General features: G+C 37.7%; 2 protein-coding genes across 2 annotated transcripts; both read right to left on the reverse strand.

The window, feature by feature from the left end:
* Nucleotides 1–906: 906 nt before the first annotated feature.
* Nucleotides 907–1,842, reverse strand: LOC123238652 (olfactory receptor 52E8-like). The gene has a single exon (XM_044665857.1). It carries the CDS (start codon nucleotides 1,840–1,842, stop codon nucleotides 907–909), a length of 936 nt encoding a protein of 311 aa, XP_044521792.1.
* Nucleotides 1,843–6,014: 4,172 nt separating this feature from the next.
* Nucleotides 6,015–12,160, reverse strand: LOC123241095 (olfactory receptor 52E5-like). The gene is made up of 3 exons (XM_044668799.1): nucleotides 11,254–12,160; nucleotides 7,484–7,494; nucleotides 6,015–6,329 (listed from the first exon to the last, which is right to left on the reverse strand). The coding sequence occupies exons 1-3, from the start codon at nucleotides 12,158–12,160 to the stop codon at nucleotides 6,015–6,017; spliced, it is 1,233 nt and encodes a 410-aa protein (XP_044524734.1).
* Nucleotides 12,161–12,924: the final 764 nt, after the last annotated feature.

Genomic DNA, 12,924 nt, shown 5'->3' on the forward strand with positions numbered 1-12,924 from the left:
TAGAAGTTATCTCATTCAATTTTCCTTTTTTTAAATTCAATTTTATTTTATTTTCAGTTTCAAATTCTCTCTGTCTTATATGTCCTTCCTCTATCCATTACAAACATAGTCAAACAAAACAAATTCACACATTAGCCATGTCCCCAAAAAGTATGCCTCAATCAGCATTCTGAGTTCATCATGTCTATCTTGAGGTGGATATCAAGTTTCCTGTGCTTCACCAGGAGTCCTCTGGAATTTTGTTGGTCATTTTGTTGACCAAAATCTTTCAAAGTTGTTTGTCTTTACAATGTTGTAGTTATTGTTTAAATTGTTCTGATAGTCCTGCTCACCTCACTTTGCATTGATTAATGCTCATTTGATTTTTACAACAACCTTCTGAGGTAGGTACTATTGTTATTCCCCATTTTACAGGTGAGGAAACTGAGGCTGAGAGAGTTTAAATGAGTTACCTAAAATCCCACACTGACGAAGTGTGGGAGGCAGGATTTGGACTCAGATTTTGCTGATTTTAATTCTATCCACTGTGCCATTTATCTTTCTCCAATGTTTGCATGATTCATATTTCCTCCACAATATAAGCAAATGCAAGGGGAAATGCAATAGGAAAAAAACCATAAAGTCAGGGGACTATGAAAGTCCTATCTTACTCATTCATTTGTGTCTGAATAAGACTATTGCAATGAATTGTTAACAACATGAAACCATCCAATTTTTGCCTTAAAGATAACCAACAAAATGTGATTATATACCAAAACCACCAAGAAGAAAAGATTAGACCAAAATGCTCTCTTTTGGATTAGGCTTTCACAGCTTTTAGATAGCTCTGTTCTAATCTTGTCCCTATGTAGGTGAGAATGGAATTTCTCATCTCAATTCAGTAATGCCCAACTCATTGGTGATGAATCATTTTTTGATGAATATTTGGAGAACACGATCCCTAATCTGCTTGGTCCTGACACCATAAATAATGGGGTTGAGGGCAGGTGGCACAACAACATATAGATTGGCCAAGAGGATATGAATGTAGTGAGGTACATTCTTCCCAAACCGGTGAGTGAGGAAGGAGAATAGGGCTGGGGTATAGAAGGCCAACATAACACAAATGTGGGAGCCGCAAGTATTCATGGCCTTTAGTCGAGCATCTTGGGATGGGAGGCGGAAGACAGCCTGAAGGATCCTGATATAGGAAACTCCAATCAGAATCACATCCACAAATACTATAAAAATTACAACCAAGCCATAAATAATATTGACTCTAATGCTGGCACAGGCCAACTTGGCAATGCCCATGTGTTCACAATAGGTGTGAGGAATAAGATGGGAATCACAGAATGGTAACCTCAAGACAAGATAAATCAAAGGAAGCATGAAGGTCAGAGACTTAAGGATTATGGCCCCTGCAATTGTCCCAATGGTCTTAGTGGTCAGGATGGTGGTATATTTGAAAGGATGACAGATGGCTACATAACGATCAAAGGCCATGGCCAGAAGCACTGCTGACTCCATAGTGGTGAAATTATGAGCAAAGAACATCTGGGCAACACAGCCTGCCAAGCTAATCTCTCTTAAATGAAACCAGAATATTCCCAGCATCTTGGGAATGGTAGCTGTTGACAAGCCAAGGTCAATAGCAGCTAACATAGCCAAGAAATAGAACATGGGTTGGTGGAGACTCTTCTCAGTATGTATCACAAACAGAATGGTGCAGTTTCCTAAGAGTGCAATCAGATATACAGAACCAAAAGGGAAGCCAATCCAGATATGGGCAGCTTCTAGCCCTGGAATACCAACCAGCAAGAAAGAGGAGGAGTGGGTATAAGTATTATTGGAATGGAGCATCCTGCCAAGTTATGGTGTATTTCTTGTTAGTGGACTGACCTGGAGGAAAAAAATATTCAAAGATTAAATTTTGAAGGAAGGAAAGAAAGAAAGGAAGAAAGGAAGGAGAGAAGGGAGGAAAAAAGGAAGGGAAGAAGAAAGAAAGGAAGGGAAGAAGAAAGAAAGGGAGGAAGATTGAGGATCTTTAGGTCTATTTTCTTATTTTCTATGTAAAATCTTTTTGTAAATGGTCTAGACCAGTAGTTCCCAAACATTTTTGGCCTACCGCCCCCTTTCCAGAAAAAATATTACTTAATGCCCCCTGTCACATACTATCACCGCCTTCTTACAGTTATTTCCTGCCCCCAAATGCACCTGTGGCCATCACTGCCTCCCCCTGGATGGCTGCAACACCCACCTGGGGGTAGTGGTGCCCACTTTGGGAATCACTGGTCTAGACACAGTATGATTAATCTTAAATATATGTATATTATTGATGCATACACATATACACTTGTATATATTCATATACATATATTCAAATGTTATATTATATATATATATATCCCCCCATTCTCTCAAATTAAGGAAAACTGAAAAAATATTGGAGTTAAATTATTTAGGCTATCCCAGACATTGAACCTATTTATTCCTTGTTCTTTCTCCCAACATGGTTTTTCAGTTCTTCTTTTACTCAGCAATATTTCCCCAAGGCTCCATTTATCCTGGACATTATTTTTTTCTGAATAACTCCCCAAACTATAGAACTACATTGATCAATGATTTCCTCATTTGAAAATTGACTCTATACTACATTTCATTATTATTTACTTTTCCTATCCATGTTAGATTGTCTTTTCAATTGGATTGTAAATTCCAGGAAGGTCACTGGTCTAGGAGTTGGGAAAAATGGACTTAAATCATGAACTGGTCACTGACTAGCTTTGAGAACTTCTCCTAACCCTTTTTTTTCTATTTTATATTACTCTAAAAGTGTCTATTTCTATTATTCATCATTTTAGTATTGAATCTTACTCTTATCTGTCTGTAATTTTCTAAGAACTTCCTAACATACTTTTATAACTTCTATTTCTCCCCACTGTAATCTATCCTTCATGAATGAAGATGAAACTTTCTTAGGTATAAATCTGATAATATAACACCTCTGTTCTAAGTTTTTCATAGCTTTCCATTGTTTACTAAATAAAACTCATAATATCCCATTACCTCATCTGGATGTTATGTCCACCCTATAGCATTGTCTCCCAGTAGTACTGTCACTTATAAATAAGATTTGGAAAATCAAAGTAAGTCAGTGAATAGATTCCTTAAAGATCCAGGCTGGGATCTGCTGAAGTTAATGAGGAAAGCAGAAAAAGGAAAGAATAAGAATTAGGAAATGTAGGGCAGAGGGGAAGAGGAAGAAAAGAAATTGAAAAGAAGAAAAAATAGAAAAAAGGAAAAAGAGGAAATGATAGAAAACTAGAAGAGATTGGAGAAATAAAGGATGAAAGGAGGGAAATGAAAGAAAAGAGTAAAAAAGATAAAGGAATAAGAGTAAAGTGAAAGTAGGGAAATAAGGTACAAAATGAATTAACGAAGGAAAATTAAGCAAGCTATAGAAAAAAGGGAATGAAATGGAAAATTGGGGAAAAGAGGAAAGAAAAAGAAGGGTTAAGGATAATGGTAACAGTAGAGAAAAGGGATTGCTCTGGAGTTTGAATTTAGGATAGCTGGTTTTCCTTTTTAAAAAGCTAAAGTTTCTGGATGAGGAGCAAAGATAAGGGAAGAATGAAAAGTTTAGGGTACACACAGAATTCAAGCATTCACTTACCAGACCAGATACTGCTCTATGAGTCAAGAGCTTGAGAATATTAATAACAGAGCTGCTCACTTGCATTTCTCCTGTCTGATGCTCATGCTGGATGTCAGCCAACACACACAGGCCCTCTGGTGCATTACAAAACATAGATCCCCTGGGAACAGAATTAAGAGTTAACTCTTTGGTTGATAGTTGGCTTCAAAGAGATGATGTCCATTCACAGTTAACCTTTCCATAGCTGAGGAAGAATTTGGTCAGTTTGAATTTCATTGGGGCATCTGAAAGGAGAATGCTTCATGGATTACAGCTGCTGTTGCAAACAGAAGAAGTGAACTCACTTTCTCCTAGAGCCTTTCCTTGATTATCAGTCATCATGTCATCATCTATCACTGAGATGCATGCTTGCCATGAATGTATTCAATGGAAATAGCATATGCACTTTTTAACTGTATACATTCTTCCATTTTCTTTACATTCAGGTTTAATATTAGCACATTCAAGTCAGAAACTCTCTGTCTCTCTGTATCTGTCTCTGTCTGTCTCTGTCTGTCTCTGTCTCTCAGTCTCTCAGTCTCTCTGTCTCTCTGTCTTTCTCTCATCTTTTTATTGCCAGAAAACAGAATAGTGTTTAGCACATGGTACCACTTAAGAAATTCTAGTTGATTGATTAATAGATAGAAAATATAACAGTAAGAATATTTTGTTCATTAGACTTTTAAGACACTGACAGAGGTATTTTATAGATATATATTTAAAGTGTGGCCACCAGGAAGGAATCAAAAATTCAGGTTGATTCCATAATTAAATTAGACCCAAGTCAGGACTGGGTTTAAGGCAGTTTATTTACAGTTGGGAAGGTAAAAGGTAGGGAAATAGAGAGGGAGAGGCTAGTCCAGGCCTGCAGAGGCCTGGACAGAGAGAGAAGGTTAGAAGGCTAAATAAATGAGGCTACAAGTCACAAGGCCTAGCAATCAGATAGGCTAGAGCCTACTTAAAGGTAGAGTTTGGAAATGCCAAGCTAGGCCCAAGGAAGTCAGCCTAGCTTATCCACATGACCATTCAGAGTAGAAGCTGTCTGTGGTCTCACCCGACTACCTGCAGCACCAAGTTCAAAGCAGGAACTCCCTTTCTCAGGAAGTAACCAACATACTTAAAGAGAAAGTGTCCTTCGTCACTTCCCATGGGTCTGCCTCTAATTCAAGTGAACAAATGGCAACCTCTACACTGATTTTGGACTGCCCAAAGAGAAGTCCCTTGTTCTTGATTTGTTACTTATTGTCACGTGAGGGTAACTCGTCTCCCCTCCCCACTAAGGGAGGCAGTGATGACATCATCTCTATGCCTAGGGTAAGTAGAGTTTGACTATGAATGGGCTAGAGCTAATTCTATTTACACAGAGGGGGATATCTCCTAGGAAGTTGGGTATTTCCAGATGGTGGGAACTGTGCCTTCATCATCAGCTATGAGTTCTACAACTTGGTAGATTGTATATCTCCCTCAATGGGATCACTCTGAAGGTGTTGTGAGAAAACATACCCAAGTTTGTAACAAGGTCTGGCCCCAAGAATGGAAGGCTCAAAACTCCATTCGATCCAGAAGTATGAAAGAATTTTATTTGAAGAAGAAGTTTTTAAAGACAGTATAATATCCTAGACTGGTGAAATGGCCTAAGGACTACTAGAATAGCCTTGGAGCTGATAATGAAGTAGCTCCTCCCCTCCCATGGGGATCAGGGTTTGCATATTTATTGAGGGCCCTGGACTGCCAGAGAGCCCTTAGTACCATGTGTTCCATGTTTCCCTCCATTGTCCCACATACTATCATTTGTCAGTGTAGGTGTGTTATTGAAATTTTGGGGTCTCTGAAATAGATTTCCTGTGAGCCCACTGGCTTCCTTTGGAATTTTAGGGGGTCTTTGACCTACATTTCCCATGAACTCACTGGCTTCCTGGCTTACATGATGACATAGACAGTTATGTAGTGATGTAGACTAGAGGATAAAAATTAGTGGGTGGGCTTGCATGCCTTCTTTCGTGGCTTGGCAGCGGATGCACCATGGGGAAAGGAGGTAAACTGTCTCTTAGCATGGCACATGGCTTCATTTTTCTAATGGCTACCAATAAATCTTTTAAGACCATAATATTTATAAATTTTATTCATTTTTCATTTTATTTTTTACATTTTTGGCAACCACCTGAAGTTTGGAGAGTGAACTTTAAATTTTTCAGATACCCTAACAAGTCACATTCCTTCTGCCATGGCTTTTCACCCTCCCTGCACAGGCAAAACTCTGAGAGAACTCCAAATTCTCTCTGGAGCTTCGGACCTGCTTTTATTTTTGGCCACCCTGCTACTTTCCTTTGAGCAGCTTTTATAGGAGTTCTTGGCCTAACGGGGAAAAGCCATGCTTTTGCTGATAGCTCCAGCTGCCTTTTTCTGTCTGCTGTTCATGATCTTCTTGGCTTTCAGTGCCAGCCCCTCCAGCTCGACCCTCCCTGGGCTCCATGCTGCTGCTGACCTTCCCAATCTTCCCATTGCTAGCTATGACCTGGACCAGGAGCTCCTCTTCCCAATGTTCCTGATCCAACACAGTGCCTGGAGCTGCTGCCTTCACTGCTTGAAGTTTGGGAAGTATAAACCCCTTCTTTTTCATTGTGCACACCAGAGAGTTGCCCGGATATGTTTCCTCTTAGACATTAAGAACTTTTTACCTTAGGAGATCTTCTGACTTTTCCTCCCTCCAAGTGGGTTTTCAAGCCTGACCTAGCTGCTTTTCTAACACGCCCCCCCCCCGCCATGAGCCTGCTTCAGCTGCTTTTCCAGCCCTTACCCCAGTTGGCAACCATACTTTGCCTGTGGGGGGAAGAGACTGAGATAACATGTGGGCCCTAGCCCTTTACCAGGAAGGAGAATGGCAAGCATGGCCCGTGTTATCTATTTCAAACAGATCCCAATGGTGGGATGTTTTTTATTCCTACCATTCCTGGATGTACTGGTCCTTGCAATTATCCTGTCTGACTCAGGGGAGAGATGCATCTCCCCATGCACCCTGGCCAGTTGGGCCTGTCCAGTCTCTGTACCTCATCCACACTATGCTCAGTGCAGAGCTCAGATAAAAGGAACTTGAATAGAACTTTTAAAAGAGTGGAGGTGGATTTTAAACCTCCTCAGACTCCACTGTTTTTTGAAAGTCTCTGTATCTTATTGTATTTTGCTGATTGCTTGTTTTATGATTAATTTTGTTGTTTTAAGGTCATATATTAATCTGATCAATATCTTTCTGTCACACTGAATCATTTTGAGATCTGTTTTTGGCTATTAAATTCTGTTAATGATTTTATTGGACCTCCTTAATAATGAACAAGTCTATTCTGATTGGTAAAAAGATTTTTAACTACACTGCTTATAATTTGTCATTTGCTTATAGTATAGTATTTGCTAATTTCCCATTTTGCAGAAGAGGAAACTGAAGTGCACAGAGGCTAAGTGACTTGTCCAGGCTCACATAGTTAGACAGTGTCAGAGGCTATTGGTCTATACCTAGTTTCCTCCATATTGTTTTCCAGTTTTACCAGCAGTTTTTATCAAATGGTGAGTTCTCATTCCAAAAGTTGGGATTTTAGGATTTGCCAAACCCTTCATAGCTAAGGTCATTTACCACTAATCTATTCCTTTGATTCAGCAATCTATTTCTTAGCCAATACCTGATTATTTTGATGATTACTGTTTTATAGTACAGTTTGACATCTGGTATTACTGGACCACCATCCATCACAATTTCCTCTATTGATTTCCTTTATATTCTTGATCTTTGTTCTTCCAGATGAATTTTGTTATAATTTTTCTTAGTTCTACAAAATAATTTTTGGTAGTTTGATTGATATGGCACTGAATACGTAAATTAATTTAGATCAAATTGTCATTTTGTTATATTAGCTCATCCTACCCATAAATAATTAATGTTTTTCCAATTTTTTAGACCTAACTTTATTTTGTATGAAAAGTGTTTTATAACCGTGTTCATATAATTCCCATGTTTGTTCAAATTGATTTCCAAGTATTTTGTATTGCTTAGTTATTTTAAATGGAAATTCTTTTTCTATCTTTTGCTGCTAGACTTTGTTGGTAAAATATATAACTGCTGATGATTTATGTTGGTTTGTTTTGTATTCTGAAACTTTGTCCTATTTAATATTTCAACTAGGTTTTTAGTTGATTCTCTAGGATTCTCTAAGTATACCATCATATCATGCAAGGCATGATAATTTAGTATCCTCATTGCCTGCTTTAACTCCTCCTTCAATTTCTTTTTCTTCTCTTATTGCTATCCAGAGAAGGAACTGTTGGAGTTGGAATTGAAGTATACTATTAGGGTTTTTATTTGATGGTTCTGACTTTATATGAGTATTCTCATAAAACAATAAACAATATGGAAATTGGTTTTGTGTGATAATATACATATATAGCCTAGATCAAACTGCTTACCATCTCTAGGAAGAGGGAGGGAAGAGGGGAAGAGAGACAATTTGGATCTTATGTCTTCAGAAAACTTATGTGGAAAATTGCTATTACATGAAATTGGTAAAATAACATTTCTTTAAAAAAATAAAAAAAATCCTAATGATACAAAACTAAGAAGTATAACTGATGTATTGGAGGCAAGCCCCAAAGATTATAACAGGCAAAAATAATATGTGATATGTGTATTATATTGATTTCTACAATGAGGTTCAGACTATCACACAATTACAGAATACTTGAGTCTAGGTAGACAATGTGTTATTTTCTCTGATAGACTGTATGCTCCTTGAGAAGAGGCACTTATTTTTGTCTGTGTATGAATAGCACGTAACACATTACAAATATGATTTACAGATATAAATGGGGGGACAGGTTTAAATTCTTGTTAATTGGTTGATTGAATTAACGTGCAAGGGGCTTAGGAATTATTTTTAGACTGTAAGCCAGTATGAGTCTGTAACATGAAGATGAAGGCAAAAAAGATACATAATTTAAAACTGCATTAAAAAAAACTATGAAGAGCAATTTGGCACAAATTCTGATTTCAGAATTCATGAATTCAATCAAATAAATTCAAATCATATCTCTGCTGCATGCTGGCTTTGAAATATTATGAAAGTTGCTTTCTCAGAATCCCCAAGTAATCTGTAGAGGATCTTCCTTATCAAAAGATTGTTATGCTGATAAAATCCTGAGAGACAGAGCCAAAGAAAGAGGGATGAAGGGACAGGAACAAAGACAGACAGATTAGTAATCAGAAAGAGACAGACAGATTTGTAGGAAGAGAGGGGGAAAGAAAGAGGACGAAGACAAGGAGAGAAAAAAAGGGGGAAAATAGCAACAGAAGTAGTAATAACAAGAAGATGTGTGAAGAGAAGCCCCCTCCCAGGATCACATACTGGAGTCCTATCTGTGTACTGTGTGTGTTATGTACATGAGTGTGCTCCAGTGTGGGTCACAAGACAGTGACCTAGGTATATGACCTGGAAAGGATCAGGTTAGGATCCAGGGATAAAAGAGAAGATATAAAAGAGGGGGTTCCAGGGAGTGGGTTCTCTATTCCCTTGGATGTGGTGTTGAAAGGTCGTAGGCTGAGAAAGCCATGAGAAGAGTGCCCACACAGCTAGTTCAGATAGCTCTATATCTGTCTGCCTTCTTTTACTCAAGTAAATATTAATAAACTCTATGGAAATTAAGGACTAGAGTTTTAATTTAGCTTTAACAAAGAAAATTACAAAAGAAAAATCCATATACTAAGTGTCTACTTTGTACCAGGAACTTTTTTTAAGCTATGGGGATACAAAGAATTAAAATATAGCATCTGCCCTCAAGGAATTCATATTCTAATGGAGGAGACAACATATTGAAAACTAGGCTTATACAAGATATATACAAAGCAGATGGAACAATTTCAGAGGGGAAGGAATTAGACTTGTTCCGTTATAATTCACACTAGGAGTGAAGCTTATAGAGAAACTTTATGCCTTTTCATGTAGCAGTTTCATATAAGGATAAACATCATATCAATTAGAATTGACCCAAATATTTGTGTCAGGATGCCATGGGCACCTGAGTGCTAGAAGTCCTCATGCAGAAGTTGGATGATGGCTTTTTCCAGGTATAGTAAGGATTGTGTTGATTGGGTATTATTTAGACTAGGTGGACCCAACAATATTTGTTGTATTGTAGACCCTCTAAGATCCTTTCTAGTTCCTACATTCTGTGATTATGTAAAGCTCCTAGAAGGTCAGGGTAGATTCTCCTCTGAATGAGAACTCCCCAAAGGAGCAAGAAGTTATTCCTGAGAGAAACACTGCCATATAAGATAGTCACTCTCATGCTGACTCAGGTCAAACAGGTCATGAATATATGCTTACTGTGATTAGGTAAAAGCTACAGGGCTTAATAGCATTCCCCGACTGCTTTTGCAAGGGTTAGTCTGAATCAGAAGGTGACCAAGTATAAGTCAAAAAGTCAAGTTACAGGTTCACTTTAAAGAGTTGAAATCCTAGAGGTTAAGACAACTGGGAAAAATTTAAACAATTTCTAGAGCACAAATTTGGGCAAAGTCAAAAGTACCCAACAAGGAAGTCAGATAAAAAAGGCAGTGATTTTGTCTTCTTCCTTTCAGACAGCTGAGGCATCTTGTAAGAATTTTCAAGGTTACATCATTAGCTTCTTAGGAGATAAATGAATCCCTCTGATGATACTTCAAGTGACAATACAGATTAAAATTATAATGTAGGCTTTTCTAAAATATCTCTGTGGTTTCAACCCTAAAAACTACAAGCATTTTTTCAAGGCTCTGACCTTTGGATTTTTTTTTACTACATTCATTTTTCAGTCCAGTCCTGGATTTACATCTTTAATCCTTCTAAATTTTCTTTTAAGTGTTCTACTACTTCCAGGCTGGGGAATAGGCCATTTTAGATCTCTAAAATACCTAAAACATTCTTCTGTCTTTTCTTATAGGCCTCAATTCATTCATTTCTTTCTCTTACTTTTTCTTCTCTCTCATCTATTTTTCTGTTATTCCTCCATTTTTATTTTTCTTGGTTCACTTTCTCTCTCAATTCTCTTCATCATATCTCTATATGAAATTCCTGTTAAATAATTTCTTCTTCACTCAAATCTTACTACAGGAAAGCTATCCCTCTCTGTGAGAGGTATTGGTTCCACTTCCATCCTTCCATCTGAGTTATAGAGATCACCTGGTAGTTCTTTGTAACTGATATTCATGGAATATCATTTTACAACTTAATGTAGCAGAAGATTTGATGTTTTTAAGCTTTAGATACTATACTTATTTGAAACTTGAGCTATCACAACCCTTTAACATATCTTTATATGTTTTCACAATCACATCTATATTTTAGAGGTAACCCTACTGATATTAGCATCAATTTGAGGATTTATCTTCTAAATTCACAATTTTTTAGATGATGAACATTCTTTCATAATAGATCTCTGAGCATCATTAACATTAGAGCACTGGACCTCTATAATGAGTAATGAGATTAGGAAGAGATGGCACTATTTTCCTGGAAATTAGCATCAGAAATGTTTGGTATTAACCATTCTTAGAACACTCTCTCGTATCTGCTTGGTTCTGACACCATAGATGATAGGATTGAGTGCAGGTGGAACTACCACATACATATTGGCTAGAAGAATATGGATGTAACCAGGGATATTATGACCAAATCTATGTGTCAGGAAAGAAAAAAATGCTGGGATATAGAAGATGAGGATAACACAGACATGAGAGCCACAGGTATTGAGAGCCTTGAAACGGGCATCCCAGGATGGAAGGTAGAAAACTGTGTGAAGGATCTTTATATAGGAAAAACCAATCACACAAATATCAATAAATCCTACAGAAAAAGCCACCAGTCCATATAAGATATTCACTCTGATGTTGGCACAGCTCAAACGAGCAATACCCATATGCTCACAGTAAGTGTGAGGAACAATTTGAGCACTGCAGAAAGGCAGTCTTAGGATGAGAAATATGAATGGAGTGATAAAGAGTAAAGATCTTACTATAATGATAATTCCCAGAATGACTACAACCTTATTGGTGAGGATCATGGTATATCTCAGTGGATTGCAGATAGCCACATAGCGGTCAATGGCCATGACTGCAAGTAACACAGACTCAAGGCTGGTGCACATGTGGATGACATACATTTGGGTGACACAAGCACCAAACATTATCTCTTTCAGTTTGAACCAGAAGATGCCCAGCATCTTGGGAATGGTGGCCGTGGATAAACTCAGGTCAATGGCAGCCAACATGGCCAAGAAGTAGAACATGGGCTGGTGGAGACTCCGTTCAGTCTGGATCACAAGAATGATGGTGATGTTTCCCATAACAGCAATCAGATATACAGTGCAAAAGGGAAAGCCAATCCAGATATGCAAATCTTCTAGACCTGGGATCCCCAATAGGAAGAAAGAGGATGGATGAAATTGAGTATTGTTGTGAGGGGCCATCCTAAGGCCTTCCTGCAGGAAGGATATCCCTCTCTGTCACAGGTGCTGGTCACACTTACACCATTGTCTCAATTGTAGAAATAAAAAAGACACTTTTCCAATTCCATAACCCAGCAGAAGAAACCTACCAGGGAAAGTTCAATGTGATTAAATAGGTTCTAAACTGTCAAAGAACTGACAAATAGGGCTCACACATTCTATTAATGCAAATCAGTTCACTTACTTATAATCACTGTCATCTTAGTGATAACTTCATCCTTCACAAGTGTGAGCCAATGGGAGAAATTCTATTCATTATTAGATTCCTAGTAATAGAAAGGAAATGGTTGGTGGGATGGAAATGACTGGAATCTTGGAAGAGAAAACTAGTCACTCTATTCTAGAATTTCTATGAAGGAAGCAAAAGAAAGCTGGGAACAGTTTAAAATGCATCTTTGTTGACCAGAAAGCAGATTTCAAAGGTTAGAGGAAAGATAGGATACTGTGAAGAAAAAGACTTTAAGTGAAGTCAGCCAAAAAAAAAGAATGAGAGAATCTAAAAAATAATATTCCAGTTTTACAGTGGAAAACAAATCCGATGAGAAGGGTAAATTAGATTTGGTTGAAGAGATTGCTGTGAATGCAAAGGAAACATAAACAAATAGATCAAAAACAAATTTACTGTGGATTTAAGTAAGGAAGCGTAACAGATGATAAAAATAAATGTATGACATGATCCAATAAAAATGTTGTCAGGAATATTAACAGAATGAACTAGAGTATAT

This window comes from Gracilinanus agilis, chromosome 3 (genome assembly GCF_016433145.1).
Source record: "Gracilinanus agilis isolate LMUSP501 chromosome 3, AgileGrace, whole genome shotgun sequence".
NCBI lineage: Eukaryota > Metazoa > Chordata > Mammalia > Didelphimorphia > Didelphidae > Gracilinanus > Gracilinanus agilis.